The sequence below is a fragment of the Elgaria multicarinata genome, chromosome 1, assembly GCF_023053635.1.
Source record: "Elgaria multicarinata webbii isolate HBS135686 ecotype San Diego chromosome 1, rElgMul1.1.pri, whole genome shotgun sequence".
In the NCBI taxonomy this organism is placed as follows: domain Eukaryota; kingdom Metazoa; phylum Chordata; class Lepidosauria; order Squamata; family Anguidae; genus Elgaria; species Elgaria multicarinata.
In genome coordinates, this window is record NC_086171.1 from 99913829 (window position 1) to 99941689 (window position 27861).

Below are 27861 nucleotides of genomic sequence, written 5' to 3' on the forward strand. Positions count from 1 at the left end.
TGCTTCATACTGGTCAAGTGGGGGTGGGGGGGGAAGAGAAAGAGGAGTGCAAGGGAGATGAGCCCAGACAGCATATTTGGAGAGGGCTACTGTTCCATAGGGTCATTGCTTAGTTTGCTGGCCATTTTTGCACTGCTGGCAGGAACAGTAAAATTGCTCATGACGGGCAATATCTCCCCTTTCTACACCTGGGGCAGATCTCTTACTTTATCCTTTGGGGAATCTGGTTCAGAATCCATATTGAAAGTCTGTAGGCTGGGTCGCTTATTTGTAACGTTTTGTATATGCTAAATGCTATAGAAATAATAAGAGGTGATTAACTTATTTCTGACAAACTCTACTTTCCTGGACCCCTATTTATCTTGGTCCTGAGATAAATAGGGTCCTGGAATCCAATGGAAGTAGGGAGGAGGCCACTTGGGAGGAGTTTGAGTGGGGAAGCAGCTGCTGGGAAAGGGTTAAGCAGCCCTTTCCCCCTCTACAAAGTGGCCCCTTGCCAGAGAGCTTTCCAAGAAGAAGAAGCCATCACCCACCAGGCTATTGTGACAAGTCCTGCAATGTAATATGTAGTTTGTCTCTATGGTAATGCCCATCATTGGGCATTTATGTAATGAATGCACCATCTTCAAGTACAAGTAACAGAGAAGATGAATTCAGCAAGTAAATGACCAAGTAAATGACCAGCCCTGAATCCTCCACTCAGGCTAAGAAGAGATCTCCACAAGCAATGGATTCAGAAGGTGAACCCAGCTGAACTTGTAAAAGAGTCATTCTGATGGTTGCATTCCTTCATGGTTCCATTTACCATTAGCAAAGACGGTAGTATACGGAGGCAAGTTACCATTTGAAACAAATGGCACTGGATGCCATTAAGGGCAGTAGAGTGGGAAACAGAGAGATGGGGTACAATCCATGGGACGTTCTCCTGCACAATCTCCATTGAAATCAATAGGAATTGGGCAAAAGCAATAGGAACTCCATAGTAGTGATCTCTACACTATTCCCCTTTACTTTCAATGGAACTTGCTCAGAAGAACGTCTGTGTGGCTTGCGCCCAATGTTGTCAATTAGGAGGAAAAGGTCAGCCATAGGGATGTTCTGGTCCAGGCCTTGGGTTAGCTCTACTGGCCTGTCATATCTTCCCACTACCAGCTTCTCCAAGCAAATCACATCTTGGAAAGCTTAATATCATAGGCAACCATGTTGAAATTGTCCCAAGCCAAGAGTTTTCTCTCTGTGGGGTTGTAGTCTACCATGCTGCTGTATCTGTAGCGGTTCTCAAAGCGGATGTTCAGCGGTGCACTGGTGCCTGTTCTAGTGTGGTAGGTGAAATTTACTGTGGCCTCAGGGGATGAGTAGCTGCTGATGGTGTACAAAGAGCCACAGATCATAAAGGAGTTGGCCACTGACTGCTTGCGGATGTTGGTTCCCCATGTCTGCTCAATCTCTAGGGTTTCTGGATCCAATTTGGAAAGCACAATAGCCCCCTTGGCATTCTCAGTGCTGTAGATCACCCACAGCCCCATCTCATCAACTGCAAGGTCAATGTCTGTATATCCACCCCATGAGTAGGGGAACTGCCCATGGTAGCCAGCATTGGGTAGCTCCTTTTGGACTGTAATGACTTCAGCGTTCAGGTCATATTTCACCAGAACTCTAGACTTGCGCCTCTGAAAATAGAGTGAACCCTGATAAACAACAGCTCCAGTGCTCTCCATGGACCTGGGCAACACATGCACTTTAGAAGGGTAGCCTTTCGTGAACTGGTCTGTATTATCATACTCAAAGACTTGGCGGACGTCTGTGCCAACGGTGTCAACTCTCCAAGTTGTCTCCTGGGTGTATGGAGGCACAGGTTGTGGGTCCCTCATCCATACACCATACTTGCCAGCAATGGTCTCTGCCCTGCGTAAGGTCACTGGTTCACCAACCCACAGCAGCGATCCACAGCCTGTGTCAGGAAATAAGCAAGCCGGTTATTCTGTCCAGTTGCAGAAAATGAACTTGGGGAAGAGAGTGTCTTTGGGGGGTGCCCATCCTACAGCACGGACAAAACTGGGTGTAACTATCCAGTATTCTAAGTATACTCAAAAGAACATATGTGAAATGTTCAGTAGCATCAGGGTTGTTGCTGAAATATGATTCTACTGAGTGAGAAGGAAGGGGAAAGGGAAAGAACCTATTCTAAGAAGGAAGGGGAAGAATGGAAGGACCAGGCTGGATCTGGTGGTAAGTGAAGGAAACCCTTAAGCAAGTTGACCAAAGGGGGACACTTGGGCCCTTCCCTCACTGCCTTTTCCCCACCAACTGCAAGGGCTGATCTGGCATATGGTCAGACCTCTCTTTCCTTGAGGTCTGATCTCAGCAGGCGATGAAACATGGAAGCCTTTCATAGGTGGCTGGGCCTGCTCTTCAGGTAACCCTGGGAACACTCACAAAGCCGTCTACCCTCTGGACTTGCATGGAGCAGGCTGTGTTGCTGGCCTCATTTTAACAGACCTTTTGAAGGCAAAACACATAATTTTTTGAATGAGTGTTCATTTAACACTCATTAAACGTGCCCCTGCAGAGTCTGAGGTGGTGCAAAGGGTCGCTGTCAGACCAAATGATGTATTTGGGTGTGTCCTCACTGCTGTCTTAATCTTGTGACAAGATGGTCCATTAAACTGACAAAAGAGAAGGAAATATTCTGTCCCATCATTATTCCGTTAATCTAGGCAGAATTCTGTGGGATCAATTCCTGCAGAAGGTGGATTTCTGTTCTGATTGACTACCACCTGCTTGGGATGTTGGTGGTCATTCATCTGGCCTAGCTGGCATTTCTGAAAGGGCAGGCTCACAAAGCAAAGGGGACTATCCTTCCACCTTTGGACAGAAATGAAATGAAAGCCAGGCTGAGGTGAGAGGGAGATTATTCCAGGCAATGTTAACTTAGCAGGGTAAGTAAGGAAAAAGTTATCTAACCAGTGTGCTAGAAAGAAGCAGGAACTCAATATAGCTTTGTACCTGACACTTCTGCTTCTGCACTAGGGCGGCTGGGGGAGGGGCTTGCCTGGAAGAGATGGGGTGCAGGAATCTCCATCAGTTCTGATTTGAGCTCTTGGTAGTCCACATTTTCTGTGACCCACGTAGAAACTGCAGAGGGAAGAAGGGACGGAAATAAAACATGTTGAAGGCCAGAAATATGGTGCCTGAAAGGTCAGAAATAGTGGTGAGCATTTATGGAACACTTTAGAATGTTCAAAGCACTTCGCATGATCAAAACAAGTCATGGTGGCTTATTTAAACTGTGGTGTGTGGCAGTTATGATTGTAATAATCACTACTCAGGCCCAACTTGTTATGCTATCCAAACCTGAGCAACATTACTTGTTGGAACAACCCTCCAATAACCAATGAGTAATTGTAGGTTTGTCAGAGGGTTCTTTCTCCCTCCATTCATGCCATGCCACCCAGGTTCGGATAACAAGCTGTGCCCAGGCGATTACTATTAAAATTGTGCCCAGCTTTCACTGTGCTTTAAGCCACAGTGGCTTATTTTGATGGTTGTTTTGATGGTTGTTTTGAATAACGGCCGGAAGGCAATGGCAAACCACCCCGCTATAAGGCCTGCCAAGAAAATGTCAACAAAAGCTGGCGTCCCTCCAAGAGTCAGCAATGACTCAGTGCTTGCACGAGAGGTTCCTTTCCTTTCCCTTTGAACCCGCCCAGCTCACACACCACCAAGATACCTGCTTGTTGCTCTCCTAACAAACCAGAATTATAAGCCAGGCTTAAAATTCTGGTTTGTTGGGAAAGCAAAGGATCTTGGTGGTGTGTGAGCTGGGCTGGCATATGATTCTGGCTTGTTAGAAGAGAGGAACAAGCCAGAATGCTAAACAAACAATGGACAGAGGCTTCCTAGTTTGTTTAACTACTTCCATTGCCTGGAGGAGCAAAGTAGCAGCAACCAAGCATCAGCGTGCTTTCCTGTTCTCAACCAGCATCAGCATTCTCAGCAATTCTGGCATGCCATGGTGTGCAGGCTGGCCGATTATTTCTGGAATCCTTACAACAGTTCTGTAAAGGTAGGCCTGTATTATGACCTGCACGTCACAGATGGGGAGAACAGAAACTCCCCCAAGTAAGAAAAACAAAAACAAAATTCCCCCCCCAAACCCCACCCCCACAACATCCTCCCTGTAAAGAGAAAGCTCCCTCCCAGTACCTTTTTCCTTTTGTGTCATGACTTTTAGACTAAGCCTGCAGAAAGTAAGGAACTGTCTTATTTCTCATCAATGCAAGCCACTTAGGAAGACATTTCAGTTGAAGAGCGGAGTAAGAATGCTTTAAATATCAAACACACAAACTGTCCTGGAAATGGCAATCAACCCAGCCAGGCCCTTCTCCCTTTCAGTCAAGTGGTCTTGTTCTGCCATCAAAGAATTGATCAGGATACAAACGCTGTTCACCCGGCAACCCCGCATGGATGGTTGCTCCAGTTTTCCAGTTTGGCAGCTGACGTGCCCCCAAAGCAGAGTGATGCTCTTGCACTGCTGCCAAGGCATCACGCTCCAAAAATACACCAGATCCCAACTTCGGTATTCCATTACCCCCTATTTTTGCCCTCTGGTAAGAGGGTGATAATGCGATGGCTTAAAAAAGGCCATCCCTGGAGCCAGTGGGTCTGTATTCAGCAAGCAAGACGGCCTTGGTTCAGATTCCTTATGTTCAGTCATTGCCGCTGACCCTAATGCTGGGCAAACATAGCTTAATGGGACACAGGCTTTTCTAGATATATAAAAAGAAAACCCAGCATGGGCGGGGCTTTGCCCTTGCTAGCAGCACAACAAGCTGCACTTGCCAGCAGCCTTTTAAGGATGCCTTCTGCTGGGGCCCACTTCTGCTCCATTCATGAGATGCATTGACATTCTTGCAATCTGGCCCGCTGAATAAAATGCTGACAAGGGGTAGGAAAAGGATCGATGCAGGGGAAGTAGAGAAGAATCCCTTCACGTCCTGGGTATTCCCTTCCCTGGCCCCCCGCATTTTGTACATCGGAAATGGCCAGATGCCCTCATTGCTGCAGAGCAGCAACCCACGACCGGATGCCCTCCAGATGTGTGGGGCTCCAGCATGCCCAGGGAGCTGCTCACGGAGCTGGAAAGAGGCAATTCACAGGAGAGGGTTTGAAGCAGCTACCCTCCGAGGAAAGAAAGGTCAGAGGATGGGTGGCTTTTCAGGGTAGAAAAAAGGATGACTAAAGGAGGGGCATGATAGAAGAATGTACATGTTTTAATCTTGTAAACTGCCTTGAGTTCCAATACTGGGGAAAAGGTGAGATTCATCATCATCAAATGATCAGCAATGTGGAGAGAAGGGTTAGAGATCAAATACTGTTAGTTTTACCCTACCCTGTGCCTGTTTGGTGCATTCTCTTCCCCTCCTTATTGTTTTATTATGATTTTATTAGAATGTAAGCCTATGCGGCAGGGTCTTGCTATTTTATTGTTTTACTCTGTACAGCACCATGTACATTGATGGCGCTATATAAATAAATAAATAAATAAATAAATAATAATAATAAAATTTCTTCTCCCTCTCTCATAATATGTGAATTGCCTGAAACAGACTTCTAGTAATGAATTTCTTATTATGTGAACCTGTGCCATGAGAGCAAGTAAATGAATAGCTTAAAAAAAACAACCCACCAACGTAAATTCTTGGAGGATAAATCTCTTAGCAAGAATTTGCTGTGGTGGCTAAATACAAAATACTCTGAACAGCAGGCGCTGGCACTGTTTCCCCACGTTCAAGCCTACCTTTACAGCTCCAAGGACCAGAAACATGCTCCCTCTTGACTCTTTCTTGAATGTGAGACTCTCAGGAAGTGCCCCTTACCCAAGGACCTGCTTGCCTGCCACTGCCATCACTTTTGGAGCCTCTTCTGCCTCCAAAGAGAGAATAGGACAACATCCTGATCCCGGGGGGAGGGTGTGAAAAAGAGGACTTACAAGAGAGCCCCTAACAAAAGCGCTTTAGGTCCAAACACCCCATTCGCTAGCGGGTTTCTAAGGATGCCACTTCTTATCTGGATGCCCTCTAATATTACCTTCTGGAGATCCTTGGCGGGTGTCCCTGCTGGGTGCCTCTCCAGCCTGGGGGTGTTGGCTTGCTCTCAGCTGAGCCACCTCCTGAAGGCTGTCCTCCAGCCTCTTGGCCAGCTCATTCTTCTCTTCCTCCAGCCACTTCTTGTCTTCCTCTAAAGCAGACTTGTCTTGGAGGAGGTTGCCGATGGTGGATTCCAGCCGGCTGACCTGAGTGTCCCTCTTGGCTTGTTCCCTCTTGAGGCTCTCCACTTCCCACTGGAGCAGCCCCACCATGGAAAGAGAGGGGCTCCTTGCCGCATGGCTTCCTTGCAGCTGGTTGACCAGGTTCTCCAGGAGGCTCAGCCTTGCTCTGGCAGACTCCAGTTCCAGGCGCTGGGCGTTGCTCGCCTGCTGGAGACCCTGGATCGCTGTCATGGCTTCTCCTGGGTCAGCACAGCTGGCCTCAGTCCCACTGGGGACGGAGAAGGAATAAATGCACCTGCCGCCCTGGTCATTGGCTTTGTGGAGATGGACAGTGCTGCCCAAAGTTCCCCACACCACCCAGGAGGAAAGCAGCCAAGCCTTCAGCACCTCCATGACTGCCCTGCTGCTGTCCTGGTCCCTTTAAACCCACCCGGGCTTCCTGAGGAGCACAGCCGGCGAGTGGCAGTCACGGCTCTCTCTGAAGCCGAGCTCTGAGACCTCAACTTTATAGGCTGGGAGTCAGTCAGGGAGGTGCAGAAGAGGGTCGCTTTGCCAGAAGCAGCAGCAGCAGCACAGAACAACAGGAATCTTCCTGAGCTTTTTGGCCTCTCTTAAAGGGATAGCATTCAATTGATACGAATAGGATGTTGAACCCAGGCTCCATTCTTGGGATCTGTATCCTCAGTTTACACAGCTTCCTTGACAGGCGTGCGAGATAGGGTGTGTGACAAACATGGGCAGGGAGGGAGGGGAATTCTGAGGACCAAATACTTGTACGCAGTTCGCCACGTAGAACCAGCGCTGATGGTGGCCAAGCAATGCCTGAGCAGCACGAACGGGCCCTGGTGTGGAAATAACCACGGTGTCCGCAGTTGCACCTCAAACAGATTAGCAAGCATGAAAGAAAACCAGAAAGGAATCTTATATTAACAGGCTATTTACACAAAAGTTGAGAGCAAATATATGTCAAAGGCACCTGATTTTTAAGTGTCTAAACCAACCTAACAGAAATATAAAATACAGTGGAGGCTGGTGGCTCAGATGTCAATGGGGCAGTGAATCCACTCTGCTTTACAGAGCTCCACCACACCTACTTTTCCCCCTGCTTTGAGCCCACGGTTTCCCCCTCCGTTTCCTTAGCGAGTCTAGTGCTGGGCGCTTTCACGTCGGTGTGTTGTTGTGCTATTTCTACTGTGCTGGTAAAATCTCCTGCCCCACCCCCTACATTCTCCTCCCCCCTGCAATTAATTTTAAATATATATATTAATATATATAAAATATTTATATATTTTTATTTCTGCGCAAATACAATAATACGGCAGCCTGAAATTGCACAATTACAGTAAAACAACACACTATGCTTTCCCCTAAGAACATATTATACAATATAAATGAAGAGAAAGTATTGCAATTAGTTTTGGGGGAAGTTTGTGGTCAATGTTGGCATGGCAACGGAAGCGGACATTGTTCTGTTCAGGAAACCTAGACATGCCTACTCAGGAGTAAGAACCATAGCATTGAATGGGGCAGCCTCGCTCACCTTCTCTCTGGAGTGTTTGGGCGCCCTCTCTCCTTCCCCCTTCACAGTTGAGCAGTTGAGTGGAGAACCACCCTGCCCTCCTCTTTTGTCAGTGAGACCGCCCTTCGACACACACGCCCCCAACAAAAAACGGGATGGTCCGATATAGTGCAAGAACAGCAATACACGGGACGGAGGGATGGCGTTATTTCACATGGAGGGGGGGGAAATGGACTTTCCCCGCTCCAAAATAAGACGGAAAAGGGAGGGGAAGAGGCGAGATGAGCGCAGCACAGGAACGATGTCCTGTGAGGACCGCGCTGCAAAAACCCATAGCAGGCATGGCGAGAGTGCGATAAATCGCTGCTGTGATGGAGCTCTCAGTCAGCAGCAGCCAGAACTCTAAAGGAGCTCTCCAAGGTGAGTCTGCTGCCATCAGCCTCCACTGATAAAATGCCCTATAATCTAAGCAGAAAAGAAATGGGTTGGAGAAACCTGAGATACATTTTAAGAACTTGTCAAGAGCCTCGATGGATCAGGCCAAGGGTTCATCTAGGCAAGCAGCCTGTTTCCACGTGTGGCCAGCCAAAGGCCTCTGGGGAGACCCCAAGCAAGGCAGAGTTGTCTTTTCCTGGCTCTTGGGCTTTCACGGGTGGGCTGCCTCTGAAGATCGCATTTCTACTGTCGACAGATCTAACCTCCGTGAATGTGTCTAACCCTTTTTCTGATGGGCTGGAAGGGAGAATTCTGGCAATAGGGGCAATGTTCCTTTGTATATTTCATTCCCTTCATGCATCCCTGCTCCCAAAGACAGGAGGGTGGACCCAGGACTTGGACTTCTGTGGATTTGGGGCAGTTCTGTTCCCCTCCCCGCTCCACACACACACTGCACAGCTTACCCCATTCAGCAGGGTCTCCTGACTGTCTATGTAACATTTTCAGGGGGTCAGAGAAGCGGCCATGGGAAAGAGGGGGCCACGGCAGTTGATCCGATGTAAATCTGGATCCTATCCAAGAGATACTTGCCATTTGATTAGCCCTTGTGGAGCATGCAAGCTTGTGTGTTGCCTATTGTGCCGGCAGAATGGAAAGGTAGCATTGAGCTCCTCCCCACAAGCGATTTATTGCATGCTCGTGATTGGTCACTCATGGAAGTTTGAAAGTCCTTTTCATGGGAGCCCCATCGGGAGCATCTGGATTAAAATAAATGGGGCAAGGAATAAAAAGAACGTGATAATCGAAGTCTACTACCGACCACCCAATCAAGGAGAAGACAAGGACGAAACTTTTGAGAAACAAATTGCCAGTGTTTCAAGGAAGTGTGATGTAGTAATGATGGGGGACTTCAATTACCCTGATATCTGTTGGGAGACCATTACTGCCAAAAGCGTCCCTTCCAAGAAATTCCTGACATGTGTGGGTGATAACTTTCTCCTGCAGAAAGTGGAGGAAGGAACTAGAGGATCAGCAATCCTTGACTTGATATTGACCAATAGGGATGACTTAGTGGATAAAGTGCCAGTTACGGGAACTCTGGGAGAAAGTGACCACGTCATACTTGAATTCTTGATTATGAAGGAGACAAAAGTTGAGTGTAGCCATACACGTACCCTGGATTTTAGGAAAGCTGATTTTAATAAACTCAGAACTATAATAAGTAAGGTCCCGTGGCAAGTGAGCCTAATGAGAAAAGGAGTGCAGGATGGGTGGGAGTATTTTAAAAAAGGAAATGTTAAAGACAGTTACAAACAATTCCAACAAGGAGAAAACCGAAGAAACCAACTGGGCATGTTTAGCCTGGAAAAGAGAAGATTGAGGGGAGACATGAGAGCACCCTTCAAATACTTAAAAGGTTGTCACACAGAGGAGGGCCAGGATCTCTTCTCGATCCTCCCAGAGTGCAGGATATGGAATAACGGGCTCAAGTTAAAGGAAGCCAGATTCCAGCTGGACATCAGGAAAAACTTCCTGACTGTTAGAGCAGTACTACAATGGAACCAGTTACCTAGGGAGGTTGTGGGCTCTCCCACACTAGAGGCATTCAAGAGGCAGCTGGACAACCATCTGTCAGGGATGCTTTAGGGTGGATTCCTGCATTGAGCAGGGGGTTGGACTCGATGGCCTTGTAGGCCCCTTCCAACTCTACTATTCTATCATCAACCTCCAATGCCTCTCCCACCGCTTTCAAGCTAGAATCTGTCATTTTATAAAACCCTGAAAATGCTGTAATAAATTGAAATCACAAATAAAACAGTGCCATCTGATGGTGGTATAATTTATTATTTATTTATTTATTACATTTTTATACCGCCCAATAGCCGAAGCTCTCTGGGCGGTTCACAAATGGAAAAATATGGGGAGGAACTGCCCAAAACAGGGGGGAGCTCATGTATTGTGCATATCGTTAAACCCATGAAGACTCTGGAAGACAAAACCCTGGTAAGGATGCAGGATTTTTGCTAAATGTGGAAAAGTCATAAGTCTCAACTATTGTATATCAAGAACTAGGCTATTTATTTATTTTTATTTAAAATATTTCTTGGCCGCCTTTCAGGGCAGAATCCCTGCCAAGGTGGCTTACAGCAATAAAATACATTAAACCAGTTAAAATATCAAAAGGTTACCTAGTTATAGAAATATTTTTAGCAGTTCAGACATAGGGAATACAATGCAAACTGATGGATGCTGTCAGGTTCTTGCTGTCACGCTTCCGCCTCATGTGAATTTGGGAACTTCTCTACTGCCATTAAAAGAGAGATACCCTCTGCTTCAGCCACACGCCCATTAAGTACAATATGGAGATGATTAATGCCTGCCCACTTTGAGGAGTATTATAAGGATTTCTGAGAGAATACTCTGAAGTGCTCATCATTACAGTTGTTCTGACGGCTTTTATCTGCTGTTTCTGTTGCTTTTTTAAATTATTTGTTAGCAACCCTGAATCATATTTTTTATGCTTATACCTTACCCTTCCTCCAAGGAGCTCAGGGTGGCGACCTGGTTTCCCAACCCATTTTCTCCTCACAACAACCCTGTAAGGTGGGCTAGGCTGAGATATAGTGACAGTCCAAGGTCACCAATGATCTGCATGATTCAGAGTCCTGGTCTAGCATTCATCTAACCAAACCACTGCATTGGCAACTGCAGGAAGAAGGGATATAAACATGCACACATACGTATAAATGCTAAATACTATTATTTCACTGCAAACAAGTGGAAAGGTGGCCCCAGGATGTTGTTCAATGCCTAATCACTAGGGTCCCAGTCCAGCATATGGGTCAAGCAGCTGATATGAAAATCAGCCCACAGTGTCACTACTCTACATGCCTGGTCACCTAACTCTGGGGCCTGCATGGCATCCTCTACCCAGTGGAAGCAATTTAAGACATTAAATTCAAGCTCAGACCCTCTTTCGTGTAAGCAGCTTGGAATGCCAGGCATTTCCCTGGAAATCACATCCACCCGGAAGGCAGAGAGCGCAGGGGGGCTCTGACCCACTAACCTATTGGTGACAGTCTTGCCCTTGTCTAGAACATCCACAATATGCTCCCAGATGGCTCCCTAGTCAGTTATTGTTCATTACAAGAGGCTATGTATATAATTATCTACATAACACTCATAGAATCATAGAATAGCAGAGTTGGAAGGGGCCTACAAGGCCATCGAGTCCAACTCCCTGCTCAATGCAGGAATCCACCCTAAAGCATCCCTGACAGATGGTTGTCCAGCTGCCTCTTGAAGGCCTCTAGTGTGGGAGAGCCCATAACCTCCCTAGGTAACTGGTTCCATTGTCGTACTGCTCTAACAGTCAGGAAGTTTTTCCTGATGTAAAGCCAGAATCTGGCTTCCTGTAACTTGACCCGGTTATTCCATGTCCTGGACTCTGGGATGATCGAGAAGAGATCCTGGCCTTCCTCTGTATGACAACCTTTCAAGTATTTGAAGAGTGCTCTCATGTCTCACCTCAATCTTCTCTTCTCCAGGCTAAACATGCCCAGTTCTTTCAGTCTCTCTTAATAGGGCTTTGTTTCTAGACCCCTGATCATCCTGGTTGCCCTCCTCTGAACACGCTCCAGCTTGTCTGCGTCCTTCTTGAATTGTGGGGCCCAGAACTGGATGCAATACTCTAGATGAGGCCTAACAAGGGCCGAATAGAGAGGAGCCAGTACCTCACATGATTTGGAAGCTACACTTCTATTAATGCAGCCCAAAATAGCATTTGCCTTTCTTGCAGCCATATTGCACTTATTCCCCTGCTGTTCTAAATTTTTTGGTTTTGTTTTGGAAGCTGCCATATGCAGTTAGTCAGTCAGAGTTGACATCAGGTTTGTGAGAAAAGGCAACGCCTTCTGCTTATAGGAAGGATACAACAAAGGACCAATTTGTACATAACACTAAGCTACCATAGGTTAAATAACTGCTGGGTTCCAGAGCATGCAGCAGCCACCATTTTGAATATGCAAGCCACTGGGTGCAGGTGTGTGTCGTGGCTTGTTGTGTCATGTGTTCCAAGGCAGCATGGGTTATTTGAGGGATAAACAACCCTCAGATAACCCTAGAATAACTGATATTAAAAATGGTGGCTGGCTGGCACACACTGTGGAGCCCCGAAGGTTATTTACCCCACAATGGCGTAGTGATAGGGGTGAACTGAGTCACTGAGGTGCAGCGAAAGTGTGCATTGAAACTGAGTCTAAAAAGCAAGGTGGAAGGTGCTCCCTCTGGGATCTTGCAAGATCCAACTCTGGACATTACCTTAATAAGGAAGAGATTTATTATTTTGCCTACTCTAGTTCTACCTTTAGAATGATTTGTAGAATTTAGGGATACATCTATGGCAAACTTTATTTGTAGTTTGCTCAGTTGCTGTGAGAGTAAATACTTTTCTGAGTTATGTTTTTGGTCATTGATATTTTCAGCGCAGTGTAGAGCCAGTGTCTTAAGTGTTGGGCTGGGAGTTGGGAGATCCAGGTTCTAGTCCTCACTGGGTGACTCTGGGCCAGTCACAGACTCTCAGCCTAACCCACCTCACAAGTCTTTTGGGGGACAAGAACTAGGGAAGGGGCAACGGGTCACTGGGAACTCATTAAGTCCTAAAAAAAATAATGAAGCTAAATAGCCACTTAGTCAGAATTTTCCAGGTTTGAGCCCCACCCCCCACCCCTTAGCGAAGTGCCCATGGTGCCCACCCCCACCCTGCACCTTTATTTACTGGTGGTGGGCAGTGGCAACAATGTCGTGATGTTATGATCTGCACAGAGCAACTGGGTCTGCAAGCTGCCCACCATTTCAATTACCCCCACTGCCATTGAAACAGCATCACTTCAGGGGGATGGTGGGAAATTAATAGAGTGTTGTTGCTAGAAGTCCACCATTTTCATTTCTGTCTCAGAGTGATGCTACACTGCTGCCATGACAAGTAATTAAAATGGCAAGTGGCTTGCAGACCCTGCCTCCTGATATAGGGGACTGAGGATGCCAGCAGTAGCCCTGTCAAGATGCTGGGGCCCAGTGGCTACCAGGGACTTGTGTGAGTATGGCTATACATTTACTGTTATAGCCCTACCGATGCCTCCATTAGTGTTTGTGTTAAGTTTAAGAAACTTGCGTAGTCATTAAAATTGTGTGTGTGGCTATCTCAAGACTAAACAGAGGAAGACTATCTGTGAGCAATTACCTTGAGATAGAAGCTGTACTGGGAACCTTGCCAGGATTCTCTAAGATATCATGGTGTTAATGATATGAATATACCAAAGATCCTTGAGGCTGGGTTAGCCTAATCACAGCTGTATGTAATATAGATTAAAAAAAACTGTGTATATATGTATATGTGTATAGCTTTTGTCACTCTGCACAATGACACGGAACTGTAAAGAAGTCTGAAGCTAATAAACTTACTCTGCTAAGTAAGAGCTGCATTGTGAGCTGTGTTTCTGAGCACAAACAGAATTCCCAAGGAAAGGTTCTGGCCCCAACAGTTTGTGCTATTAGACCCCTAACAAATTGGTGGCTTCATTATTTCTCCTCCTCCTCCTAAACTGGCAATTAACCTCTAATTACCTCTGGCCAACATAAGGCACTGCCAAGGCCAGTGGAAAGAATGTCCAGGTGCCACCTTCTGCACTGCCCCTGCTGCAGTTGCCAGGTTCCCTGAAGCTCTGCCCCAAGGTGCAGGAGGGCAGAGCCTGGGAGCTGAGATGGAAGGCCCGGCTGAGGGATCAGGCATGGAGCCAGGCTGAATGGAAGCAAGGCCTAATGATGCCCACAGAGGACAGAGGGTGGCTCCTAGTAGGTCAGGGGACAGAGCCTGGCTGTGCCTGGTGCCTTGGGGAGGAGTCCAGGGATGGATGTGGTAGAGCCATAGATCCCAAGCCAAGCAGAAATAGCCTGCCTCCCAGCTCATGATATTTTCCCTTCCTCCCCTGTTCTCTACCTCCCCTCTTCAACACCAATTCAGCACCTCTAATCTCTGTGTCAGATGAGAAATCTGAAAGAGGTGCTCAAAAGGAAGCATTTTGGGAAATGCCAGGGTGCAAGCTGTACTGCAAGCTGGGTGAATTGTTGTCAAATTAAACTGGTTTCATTGTTATGACTTCTCCCTCCCCTGCCAAGGAAGCCTGGAAGTGGGAGTTCTGCAAAAGAAGAAAAGATTTGGGCCAGAGAATTCTCAGTAGCCTAAGGTATTGTAGGAGGAGGGCTTTGTGATGCCGGTTACACCATATTACAGAGCAGCCCACAAGATACACATATCTTGATCACTGGACTAATTTAGATTGGTGAAGAACTATGAAAGTAGGAAAGGAAAGGAACCTCTCATGCAAGCACTTGAGTCGTTGCTGACTCCTAGAGGGACACCTGCTTTCGCTGACGTTTTCTTGGCAGACTTTGTAGCGGGGTGGTTTGCCATTGCCTTCCCCAGTCGCAGTTACCTTCCCTCCAGCTAGCTGGGTACTCATTTTACCGACCTTGGGAGGATGAAAGGCTGAGTCGACCCGAGCCGTCTGCCTGAGAACCAGCTTCCGCTGGGATCGAACTCAGGCCGTGGGGAGAATTTCGGCTGCAGTAACTGCCGCTTACCACTCTGCGCCACACGAGGCTGTGGCGTAGAGTAAGTAGAGCTGATATAATATCCACAAACATTCAAACTTTGACAGAAGAACCTATTTCTTCAAATTTTGAATGGAAAATTCCAAATTAAAAATATGAAATCATCATTCTAATACAGAATCTGACATTTATCCCACCTTTCAGTCCCCAAAAGTTGGTCTCCCAAGCTGGCTATAGTGTAAGATCTTTTTGTGACCTTTTTGAGATCTTTTTGTGAACCGCCCAGGGAGCTTCGATTATAGGGCAGTATAAAATGCAATAAATAAATAAATAAGATTTACAAAATAAATTTTAAAATATATATAAGCACCAACTACAGAGTAATAGAACCAAGCCAATTCAAAAGAGAGAAGGAAGCCACCCAGAGTGCTTTGATTATTGGGTGGTATAAAAATGCAATAAATAAATGAATAAATTTCAATTACTGAAAGCAGGGGGGGGGACGACATTATGCCAGTAATCTCCCTAGAAAAGATGTGCCTAGCAACTTTGCCACTAATTATTAAAGAACAGTTGCAATCATTCTGGCCCCATTAAACCTCTCCTGACCAAACTCTAATGTTACAATACCATTGAACATCTACCTGAATCAAATACTCTCAAATGCTAAATGCCATTAAATGCTAGCTACCAAATACTGTCAAGTAACTATTAAATATCAAAATTTAAAACAAAGTATCATATGATGCCATTTACTTATAACAAATCTTTGACAAATATTCAAGCACTTGATTTTTTGAGAATATCTGGAAAATATTCAATGCTGGTGTTTGCACAGAAGAATTTGGAAAAACTTTGGTTCATTTCAGCTGTTTAGAATCTAACAGGTGATTCTCAGTTGACTAACTTAAAAGATACAGAATGAAGCTAACAAAATGAAGGCTATGGTCACATTGCACCAGTGCAGCAAACATGGAAGTCTGAATTCAGATATAATGACCTAGAAGGACAAGATTCATATCCAGAGCTGTGAGTATTTCACAATTCCACACACAAATGCAGAAAACCTACATAATGTGGTTCTGAGCACAGAATCCAGCTTTAACTGAGAAGCTTACTTGCTGTTGAGTCACTTTAGGGGGTAAGCAGGGGAGCTTGATGACATCATGGAAGGGGAGGAGCTTCAAGGAAGGGCCCCGTCCTCCTCCAGCCTGCTGGCTCGGACAATGGCAGGGGCCAGAAATAAGTTGCAACTGACATACATAGAGCTGTAAAGGATGCAGAAAAGGGCAACCAAAATGGGATGGATCAGTTTCCCTATAAGTAGGGTGACCCTATGAAAAGGAGGACAGGACTCCTGTATCTTTAAACAGTTGCACAGAAAAGGGAATTTCATCAGGTGTCATTTGTAAGCATGCAGCACCTGGTGAAATTCCCTCTTCACAAGTTAAAACTGCAAGAACCCTGCCCTCTTTTGTAGAATGACCAGATACAAAAGAAAGCAGGGCTTCTGCAACTTTAACTATTGTGGAATTTCACCAGGTGCTGCATACATACAAGTGACCCCTGCTGAAATTCCCTTTTCTATGCAATTGTTAAAGATACAGGAGTCCTGTCCTCCTTTTCATATGGCCACCCTACTCTAAGGAAAGACTAAGGCATTTAGAATATTTTTGATATAAAAAAGGGCTACAAGGGAGTGTTAATGGTTTATAAAAATTTTGAATGGTTTGGAGAAAGTGGAGAGACTAGAACTCAGGATTACCAAAGAAATTGATTGTCAGTAGATTCATGACAGAGGAAAGTGCCTCTTCACACAGCACATAGCTAGGCTTTGGAATTCCGGCAACATATGGTGAGGATCACTGATTTAGATACCTTTAAAAGGGGATTGGACAAATTTAAAGACGACAGGTCTAAACACTGATCAGTTATGGGAGGTGAATTGCATATTCCATTTCAGAGGCAGATTGCGTCTCAATACCAGATACCGTGGCAGTCAAACAGGAAGGATGAACTGTTGCTTTGGCCTCCAGGCTGTATGTTTCCCATAGGAATTTGGCTGGCCCTGTTGAGAACAGGATGTTGTACTAGGTGAGTTCTTGATCTGATCCAGCACACCACTTATGTCTGCTGAATAAAACATTCACCTTTTAAATGCCTTTTTATGTTACTGGTCCTAAAGAAATTCCTTCCCATCTTCCAGGCACTTGCAGCTTTTCCTTAAAGAATTTGTTGAGCATTTGAGCTTTAACCTATCTTAGGGGAAAGGGTGAGAAGGATACCACCTGAGTAGATCGTGGCTTCAATACTGTGCTGGGCAGTATAAAGCACAGGCCCAGGAGATGCACTGACTACTGCAAGCCAGAAAGAACTTGGGTCCACTCTCTACTCAGCCTTTACACCAGGCAGCCTTTTGTAAACGGATTTAAAAGGAAGGTTAAACGTATCCGCAAAAGCCAAGCAGTAGCAGTAGCCACCCACAGTACAGGTATTGCTGTACTACAGTAGCCACCCACAGTGCAGGTGTTGCTGGACACTTCCACTTCAGACTGCAAGTGGAGAATTGATCATCTGCAAGTGGAGAATTGATCATATTCTGTTTCCTGACTTGGAGCTGAGCAGAAGCAGGGAAGAGCAGCTGGCCCAGCTCAAGTAGAAGCTAGAAAAGTAAGCCAGTACCCAGAGAGCGAGCCAACAGGAAGAGCAAACAGGAGTTTGACAGGGGGAGTTCGGCAGGGGAGGTCAAGGGGGAGGCCTCTAAGAAGAAAAAACAAACAAATAGGGGGGGAAACAAAGAAAAACATAAAGAGAAACACCCCCCCACACACAAAACCACCAAAAAAAAACCCCAACCAAAAAAATCTTATCTTCCCTTAAGACATACTCATATAGTTGTGTACCTTCAGAGAGGACAGGACAAAGCAAAGGCAATTCCACTATAATCAGAATGGAAAAAACAAAGCAGAAATAGACAATATGGATGGAAAGGAGCCCCTAGAGGTAGTGACCTGCAAAGGGTGTGCAATGTTCGTGTTTCTGCCTGAGCTCAACATGGCGTATACCCGCAACGAGTGCAAGCTGGTGGCACTTTTGGAAGAAAAAGTGAGAGGACTTGAGCGGCGAGTGTCCACCCTCCAAAGAATAAGAGAAGACGAGGAGTTCTTAGACCAAACGGTGGAACTGCAACAGCAACAAGAAGCACACGAGATTGAAGAGCAACAGCCAGCTGAAGCAGAAGTGTAGTAAGCTGAGGGGAGGAAAGCCAATGAAGAGGAAACTCTCTGGAAAAGAGTGACAGTTAGGAGCAGAAGAACTAGAAGGCATTCTGCACCGGTGGAACCATTAGAGTTAAGCAACTGCTTTCAGCTTCTGGAAGATGAGTCTGAAGGACAGTTTGCAGAGGAGGAAGTACAGGAGACACCGTGCAACAATGAACAAGAGGCAGAAGGTAGGTCAACCAAGAAGAAGAGAAGAGTAGTCGTTGTGGGAGACTCCCTGCTGCATGGGATTGAAACCCAAGTATGTCGTGAAGACCCATGGACTTGCCAGGTGTGCTGTCTCCCTGGAGCACAGATTAGAGATGTGACTGAAGGGTTACCGAAACTCATAAAGTCCACAGACACATACCCCTTTCTTCTCATCCATGTGGAACAAATGATGTCGCCAAGCAGAGCTACAAAGAAATCATTTCAGACTATGAAGCTCTGGGAAGGAAACTGAAGAACTTTGGGGCCCAGGTAGTTTTCTCATCCATCCTCCCGGTTCTTGGAAGAGGATTAGAAAGGGAAAGAAAAATACTCCGGATGAACGACTGGCTACGAAGGTGGTGCCTGTGAAGGACTGGGAAAGTTATAAAATGTATTAGGTCCTAGAATATAGTTGTTCCCGAAGTAATTTGTGTTTTTTTTTTGCAGGTAATAAACCTTGTCTTCCTGTTAGGCAGTAAACCATAGTGGTGATAGATAGAGGAAAGATTAACTTGATATGTTTATGGGAGGAATCTGGCCAGCTTGTTTATGGGGTAAACCGGCGCCAGGACCCAGCTTTTGGTATGTGGGAAAGTGGGAGTTAAACTTACAGAGGTCAGGCTGAGGCTTCACACCTGGAGGTTATCTCCTGCCTGGGCTAATTGGGCTTTGTGTGAGAAGAAAGAACCGACTCCCTCATTAGGAGACAAATAGATAAAAGCTGATAGGATTAAGCTGGGGGTTCGTCTTTAGCCCCGAGGCTATGGATGTCTACGGTTGCCCGGTTAGGGAACTGGGAGAGCGTTAGGAAGCCGTACTTTGGCTGTGAGCTGGTTTCTCTAAAGGCAAGTTGGTCGGTTTGACCAGGGAAGGGAAATTTAGTGGACTGACTGTCGGTTCTTGTATGAATGGATTTATGGGTGGTTTTGCCTGACTTGTATTTGTTTTATCCATTCCCTACCCCCATTCCCTCTTATGTTCTGTTTTATGTACCTGTCTATAGCTGCTACTGACCAAGTGCCTATTTAATAGCTGTCTTTTTATAAATAAACCTTTTATCTTGGTTACTTCGGGTGTTGGTGTGTTTTATTCCAAGGAAGTACTGGTTCTTTGGGCGGGAGCAGTAGGGGAAAAGACCCTGGGGAAGGACTGATTAACTCAGACTTCCATTACAGTGCCGACATGAGAGTTTTGGATTATGGGACCACGGGCTACGCTACTTGGAACATGGACTGCTGGCAAGGGATGGGTTGCGCCTCACAAGCGCTGGAAAGAATGTGTTCGGCCACAGCATGAAGAACTTGATCAGGAGGGCTTTAAACTGAATCTTACGGGGGCGGGAGATGTAAACCTCGAGGCAACAATGGATGAAGGCCAAGGCACCACAGTACAGAGAACAGCTCCAATAGTGCCCCAAAATAGTGTCTGCAACAATGTAGGAACAAAGCCAGACTATAAAACACATGGTCTTTGATGTCTATATACTAATGCCCAGAGCATGGGAAACAAACAGAATGAACTTGAACTCTTATTACATGAAGGCAAATACGACTTGATAGGTATAACTGAAACTTGGTGGGATGACTTCCATGACTGGAATATAGCAATTGAAGGATATAACTACTTCAATGTGGCTACTAGGAGGAGGGCTTTCTCCGCTGTGGCACCCCGGTTGTGGAACGAGCTCCCCAGAGAGGTCCGCCTGGCGCCTACACTGTACTGCTTTCGTCGCCAGCTGAAGACCTTTTTATTCACTCAGTATTTTAACACTTAATTTTAACTTAAATTTAAATTTTACTGTTTTAACTCTGTATTTTAATCTTATATCAACTTTGCTGTGTGGTTTTATCCTGGTTGCGCTTTTTATATTGTATTTCATAATTGTGTTTTAACCTGTTGGGTGTTTTACTGTGGTTTTAATTTTTGTGAACCGCCCAGAGAGCTTCGGCTATTGGGCGGTATAAAAATGTAATAAATAAATAAATAAATAAATAAATATAACTTGTTCAAAAAGAACAGAAGAAACAGAAAGGGAGGTGGAGTTGCACTATATGTTAAAAATACCTATCCCTGCACAGAAATACAGGCGGATCAGACTGGGAGCCCCATCGAGAGCACCTGGATTAAAATAAATGGGGCAAGGAATAAAAAGAACATGATAATCGGAGTCTACTACTGACCACCCAATCAAGGAGAAGACGAGGATGAAACTTTTGAGAAACAAATTGCCAGTGTTTCAAGGAAGTGTGATGTACTAGTGATGGGGGACTTCAATTACCCTGATATCTGTTGGGAGACCAATACTGCCAAAAGCGGCCCTTCCAAGAAATTCCTGACATGTGTGGGTGATAACTTTCTCCTACAGAAAGTGGGGGAAGGAACTAGAGGATCGGCAATCCTTGACTTGATATTGACCAATAGGGATGACTTAGTGAATAAAGTGGCAGTTACGGGACAGACAGGTGGCGCAGAAATGCCGAAATGACGTCAGGAAGGCTAAAGCTCAGAATGAGCTGAGATTAGTGAGGGATGCTAAAAGCAATAAAAAGGCTTTCTTCAGATATGTGAGTAGTAAAAGACAGAGGAAAGAAATGGTGGTTCAACTGCTTAATGAGGATGGCAAATTGATAACAGATGACAAAGGAAAGGCTGAAGTGCTCAATTCCTACTTTGCCTCAGTCTTCTCCCAAAAGCGGGTCTATGACCCCCCTGGAAAAAGTGAAGCAGAAGTTGAGGGAGCGGGATTACAGTTTGAGATTGATAAACAAATGGTCAAAGAACACCTAATTTCCTTCAATGAGTTCAAATCTCCAGGGCCCGATGAACTGCATCCTAGAGTAATGAAGGAGCTAGTGGAAGAACTCTCAGAACCTTTGTCTATTATCTTTGCAAAATCATGGAAGACGGGTGAGGTGCCGGACGACTGGAGGAGGGCTAACGTTGTCCCTATCTTCAAAAAGGGCAAAAAGGAGGAACCTGGGAACTACAGACCAGTCAGCCTGACATCCATCCCTGGGAAAATTCTGGAGTAGATTATAAAGAAGTCAATCTGTAAACACCTTGAAATCAATGCGGTGATCACTAGAAGCCAACATGGATTCGTCAAGAACAAGTCCTGTCAGACAAATTTGATCTCATTTTTTGATAAGGTAACCTCCCTTGTGGACCGTGGGTATGCTGTGGACGTCATATATCTTGACTTCAGCAAAGCATTTGACAAAGTGCCCCATGATATTCTGATTAACAAACTAGCTAAAAGTGGGCTAGATGGAACAACTATTAGGTGGATTCACAGTTGGCTACAGAATCGGACTCAAAGAATACTTATCAATGGAACCTTCTCAAACTGGGGAGAGGCAACGAGTGGGGTACCGCAGGGATCAGTCCTGGGCCCAGTGCTCTTCAACATTTTTATTAATGATTTGGACGAGGAGGTGCAGGGAATGCTGATCAAATTTGGAGATGACACAAAATTGGGTGGGATAGCTAATACCCTGGAAGACAGAAACAAACTTCAAAGTGATCTTCATAGGCTGGAGTGCTGGGCTGAAAACAACAGGATGAAATTTAATAGGGATAAATGTCAAGTTCTACATTTAGGAAATAGAAACCAAAGGCACAGTTACAAGATGGGGGATACTTGGCTCAGCAATACTAGATTGTAAGCCTATGCGGCAGGGTCTTGCTATTTACTGTTTTACTCTGTACAGCACCATGTACATTGATGGTGCTATATAAATAAATAATAATAATAATAATAATAATACAAACGAGAAGGATCTTGGAATTGTTGTAGATCACAAGCTGAATATGAGCCAACAGTGCGATATGGCTGCAAGAAAGGCAAATGCTATTTGGGGCTGCATTAATAGAAGTATAGCTTCCAAATCACGTGAGGTACTGGTTCCTCTCTATTCAGCCCTGGTTAGGCCTCATCTAGAGTATTGCGTCCAGTTCTGGGCTCCACAATTCAAGAAGGACGCAGACAAGCTGGAGCGTGTTCAGAGGAGGGCAACCAGGATGATCGGGGGTCTGGAAACAAAGCCCTATGAAGAGAGACTGAAAGAACTGGGCATGTTTAGCCTGGAGAAGAGAAGATGGAGGGGAGACATGATAGCAGTCTTCAAATACTTAAAAGGTTGTCACACAGAGGAGGGCCAGGATCTCTTCTCAATCCTCCCAGAGTTTAGGACACGTAATAATGGGCTCAAGTTAAAGGAAGCCAGATTCCAGCTGGACATCAGGAAAAACTTCCTGAGTGTTAGAGCAGTACGACAATGGAATCAGTTACCTAGGCAGGTTGTGGGCTCTCCCACACTAGAGGCCTTCAAGAGGCAGCTGGAGAAGCATCTGTCAGGGCTGCTTTAGGGTGGATTCCTGCATTGAGCAGGGGGTTGGACTTGATGGCCTTGTAGGCCCCTTCCAACTCTGCTATTCTATGGTTCTATGATTCTATGATCAGATTGTCGGCTAGCCTTCTTCCTGACGTGTTTTGTCTCCATGCTGGGTTGCACAAAAGCACTCTGGACTGAGTGAAGCAGGGAGATGCCATGCAAGAAAAAGCCAGGAATGGGGAGGTTATAAGGTGGTTGTTTTTTGATGAGAGATTATCATACCAAAATTTTAGTGGTCGACAAAGAAAAGGGAAGACTTTAGAGATGCCGAAGAAATGTCAGGATTTGGCACATATAGGTGGCGAAGAAAGAGAGACATATTTGTAACGTCAAGTTTGCAAGCCTCTGATGTTCTTTCGGATAGTGACCAAAATCTTTCTAAATGTGGAATGATTAGAAGTTGTTTCTTTGCTACGTACAGCCTCAGCAGAAATACTGAGAAAGAGAAACAGGACTATATGGAAAGCCAGAGAGCACGGATATCAAAGAAATAGGTTTAGCAAGTTATCAAAATATAGAATTGTCAGACAGGACAATAGACCATTCAAAGGAAGAGGCTTAATTGTGTAATTGCACTGCCTCAATCGCAGAATTTTGTGGGGGATCTAGATGACAGTATTCAGTTTGCACCCCTCCCCTGCTTTCCAGTTGCTTTCTGGTAAGGAAATTACCAGAAAATCAGTTGAAGAAGAAAAGACAAATAGCTGCACAATGTGACAGATGCCCTGCCTGGAAACACCCTAAGTTAAGAGAGGAACCGGGACTAAGAGCTACAGAGAACAGTAGGGACAAATCGCCAAAGCATCATAGAAACAGAAGGACAGTATTGTGGAAACTAATGTAGAAAGATGGCAATGATACTATCCGAGTCAGCAGATGGTCCACAGGAGGTTTGCCTGGCAAGGCAGCTGTTCAATTGGGCAGATGAACACCACTGGGAACTCTGAGAGCAGTTTCGGTAGAACGGAATGAGTGAGAACCAAGATTAGAATGTCAAGGAGGGACTTTGAAAATAATACAAGGAAAACATGAGGAACACATTTGGCCTAAGGAGTCCAAAGAGAAGGGTAGGCAGCTTGAATGAAAGGGCAGGGTCAAGGGAAGATTATAATGTGTTGCTTTTGAAAGGTGGGGGAAATTGGGGCATGTCTGGGACCTGAAGACAATTGAGTGAAAAGTTGAGAGTGAGTAGAATGGGGCCATATCCTCTAACTAGTTCAGCCCAACCCCTTGCATTCTAAGCAAACGCTAAGCCAAAGGCCTGTGCTTTCTTAGGTTAAAGCCATCCAGAACAGGGAGAATTTGCAGATTGAGAAAGTAGGACTATTCCAAACACTAGCATGCAAACCATCCTTGCTGCATTGTCATGAGAATAGTTCACTATACAAGAATCTTCTTCTGCAACTTGAAACACCATTTAGTGCCCTTAGAACTATACTGGTTCCACAGATGAAGAAAAACAAGGCAATTTACAAACTGCCCAGTTCCTACATAAAAAGCCACAATACCTTTATTGGTGGTGGTGGTGGACACAAGCCTTCAAGTTAAACTGTTCAGGACTGCATTTCTGCTTTACTTACACATGAAGACAGACTAAACTTTGGGAAGATATTTTTATTCTTGCCTTCTAGTATTATTTTGCTGCCTTGCATTGTGTCAGGAATAGTTAAGGTATTGTAGCTGAGCTAAGATTTAATTAGAAGCAGTCTGGAAGGCTTTTGGGCCCGTTTAGCCTCTGGAATGTTAAAATCTGTGTGAATTGATCTCTGTCAGCGTTCTCAGAGCACAGATGGAGGAGTGCCCTTACTCCCCTATGCCACCTGTTTGTCTCGGCCCTGGGCAAGAAATTGTCTGTGAGAAATCGATAAAGGCGGAGGTTACTCATGTTGAAGCGTCATCTTGGTGGGCTGAGCAGTGCCACCTTGTTTGGACAGGGGCATTGCTGAAAGGCCAAAGCCCCTGTCTGTCAAGTGGTCTGGAAGAGGCCTATGCCTCCCTTTTTAAGCTGGAGCAAAGCAGAGGAGCCTTTGCTAGGAACATCTCTGCTGCATTTCCCAGAAAAGCCTCCGTTTGGATCCATCACCATTTGGGACTTTGAAAGCACTCTGCACATGGATTGGATTTTGGATTACCAAGAACTTGCCATGAAAAGTACTGTGAGACTTTTCATAGACTTGAACTCACATTTGCTGTGGGTGTTTTTGTTTGTGGTCAACTCAGTGTAGCAGCAGACTGGGATTGATTATGATTGTTGGACTTTTCCTCTGGTGGCGAGGAGTTCCCAGTGCTAAAGCAGAAGCATGGGACTCCTTGTGCCTGAGGTTTTACCTTCCCCGTGATCTTGTTTAGGCCTTGACCATGTTCCCTTGAGTTACCAATGAATGTTCCACAGTTGGATTAGCTCCCTTGGGGTGGTTTGTTGAGCCTTTCAAGAATTTCTCCCTGTGATTGCCTGACGGATCGTATCAGCAGTCTTTCCCCTCCCTTCTCCGGGTTTAGAGTGGTTTATGGAACCATGGAGATGGCAACAAGGATTCCAAGTTGCTGCTGTAGTGATTAACTTTTGACTGTTTTTGGAATTTCTTGGAGACTATAGCTCTGACCATCAGCTATACAATTTCTCAAGTGTGTAACTATTAAGCTTTTGCTGTGGGATTTCCAGCGATAAAGAAGTCTCACTGATTTGGGTGTCCCATGTCAGTTTGCCAGAATGTGTGCTTGCTTGAGAGGCCAGGAGACGGAACAAGGTCAAAGCTTAAACAAGATCGCAGGGAAGGTAAAACCTCAGGCACAAGGAGTCCAGTGCTCCTGCCTTAGCACTGGCAACTCCCTGCCACCTGAATTGGCAGAAGGAAAGTCCAACAGCTATAATTAATCCTAGTCTGCTGGTACACTGAGCTGAACACAAACAAAAACACATACACACAATCCACAGCAAACATGGGTTCAAGTCTATGAAAAGCCTCAAAGAGGGCGGCACTGCTCAGCCCGCCAAGATGGTACTTCAATGTGAGTGACGCTTACCCTTTCTCGGTTTTTAACAATTTTATTATTTTCTACCCCCAAAAAAAGGAGAAAAAAAGACAAGCGAAAAAAGAAAACATTACCTAACAACACATATTATTTATTTATTTATTTTATTTATTTATTACATTTTTATACCGCCCAATAGCCGAAGCTCTCTACATACTTAACTAACAATATAATACACTACCTCTAATAAAAACACATATCAGGCCATATTCCATTTGAGGCAATCTTCATGTCAGACATAAAGGCTGTCAATTACTTCACTTTAGCCAGCCCAGTCTGATGGAAAGGCCACAGATTATATATAAATCGTTCAATTTCTCACAGACAGATTCTTGCCCAAGGCAGAGACAAACAGGTGGCATAGGGGGGTAAGGACACTCCTCCGTCTGTGCTGAGAACATTGACAGAGATCTATTCACACAGATTTTAACATTCCAGAGTCTGAACAGGCCCAAAAGCCTTCCAGACTTCTAATTAAATCTTAACTGAACTACAAGACCTCAACTATTCCTGACACAAATGTGTGATTAATCGATTTTACTGTGCTTTCATAGTCTTATTCTTATTGTATTTTTAACATACCATACACTGCTTTGTGTGGGGTGGATGGGGCTTTAAATGCATGATGCATCCTTCTATAGTGTGGTGGTGTTCGTTAGCTTGTAACCTGTCTTTATTTATGATTACTTTGGCATGAATGGCTCGTGGCAAACACAAAGAGAAAAACCTAATGTTAATTCTTCTGTATATTGGCAAAATACACAGATTTGGGAAGGTTCTGCAGATGGGGCAATAAGGAACAGAGAGTGGAAGCTCAATTCTTGGAAGTCTCAAAGTTGTTGCTGAGGGCTTTTGTGAGAACTCAGACCAGATGTAGGTTTTGCAACAAAGAGAGGAAAACTATATGGAACCACCACACATATTATCCTGAATACGCACTTATGACTATTTAGCATTTTTAACTAACATTTAGATAGTTTAGCAGACTGAGACTTTTAACAGAAAAGCCTTGAATGTTCCTTTTTCATGTTTGGAATGTGGGCAGTCTGAGCATATTAATTTGCTTGTTCTAAATTATTTGGCAGCAGAACCACTGAACTGTTTCGGTTGCAGTCGCACGAGCTACGTGCAGTCTTCTCCCATATGGGCCAAAGTTGGCAAATCTTGAATTATCTTCATTCAAACAAGTATTTCCTCTACCTCAATAATTTACTAAGAGCTATGTAGTTGCAGTCAAAAATAGGTTTTTACTGGAATGCTTTTATGCCACATTCATAAACAATAATACCGAGAACATGAAGCTTCTGGATCCCTTAAGAAGTACAGAAAATCTGCTTGCAAAACCAGGTTTTTAAAACATGAGAAAGTGACATTCTTGCAATTATTCCATTGAATAGAAGAGTTTTTAAAACAATGATATAGACTATACACTTCTTCCCTTCCCTATTTTTCCTCCGCTGACTTGTCAACAGTAGTAGGAAATTGTTTAAATTATAAATAACATCATTACCAATTAGCAATATATATATACTTTTTTAAAAAGGAAAGAAATACTGGCAAGTATCGGCTCCAAAGTGGTATTTGTTCAAGACAGCAACAATGAGGTTTTGGACTTGACGTTGACACTGGAATGGATTCTTGGCGGAAAGTGGTTTGCCAGGTCCTCTGAATGATCTCATTAGAACTGAGCACTTGCCTCCCAAGGAGTAAAAAACCCCATATACTTCAGAGCTATATATACACATTGTATTCCACTGAAATTGATTTGCTGCTGTCCTGAAGCCAGGTCCACAATGATCTCCATCAGCAAGTCAAGTATGGTATTTGAGGATAATAGGAACTGCAAAAGATGGAAAAGAGGCATCTTTAAAGCACATTGTGAGGAACCCATCAATCAACTAGCTCGGGCCCTGCATACTTAAGAATCCTGTCTCCTCCAGTCATACAGCACCAAGACCAACCCAGAACACGCTTCTAAGCATGTCATTTGTGCATCACCATTAAGCAACATAAAGAGTAGAGCTACCAAATGTGGAGCACCATTGGGAAAATGTTTAGTGGGAAAGAGAAGTATTGTGGTGTGGCAATATTTAAAGTAGGGGTGAGAAACTTGAAGACCTCCAGATG

The 27861-nt window shown here is 44.9% G+C and overlaps 2 protein-coding genes across 5 annotated transcripts in view; both read right to left on the minus strand.

The window, feature by feature from the left end:
- Window positions 1-813: 813 nt before the first annotated feature.
- Window positions 814-6762, minus strand: MYOC (myocilin). The gene is made up of 3 exons (XM_063116964.1): window positions 6091-6762; window positions 3007-3135; window positions 814-1951 (listed from the first exon to the last, which is right to left on the minus strand). Exons 1-3 carry the CDS (start codon window positions 6662-6664, stop codon window positions 1167-1169), a joined length of 1488 nt encoding a protein of 495 aa, XP_062973034.1. The 5' UTR covers window positions 6665-6762; the 3' UTR covers window positions 814-1166.
- A 20199-nt stretch (window positions 6763-26961) lies between these two features.
- The window catches only part of VAMP4 (vesicle associated membrane protein 4), a 33834-nt gene continuing 32934 nt past the window's right edge, over window positions 26962-27861 (minus strand). For all 4 annotated transcript variants that reach the window (XM_063116977.1, XM_063116986.1, XM_063117003.1 and 1 more), the window contains exon 8: window positions 26962-27574. In XM_063116977.1, coding sequence (XP_062973047.1) covers window positions 27546-27574 — 29 coding nt within the window. In that variant the 3' untranslated portion in view covers window positions 26962-27545. The remainder of the gene's footprint in view (window positions 27575-27861) is intronic.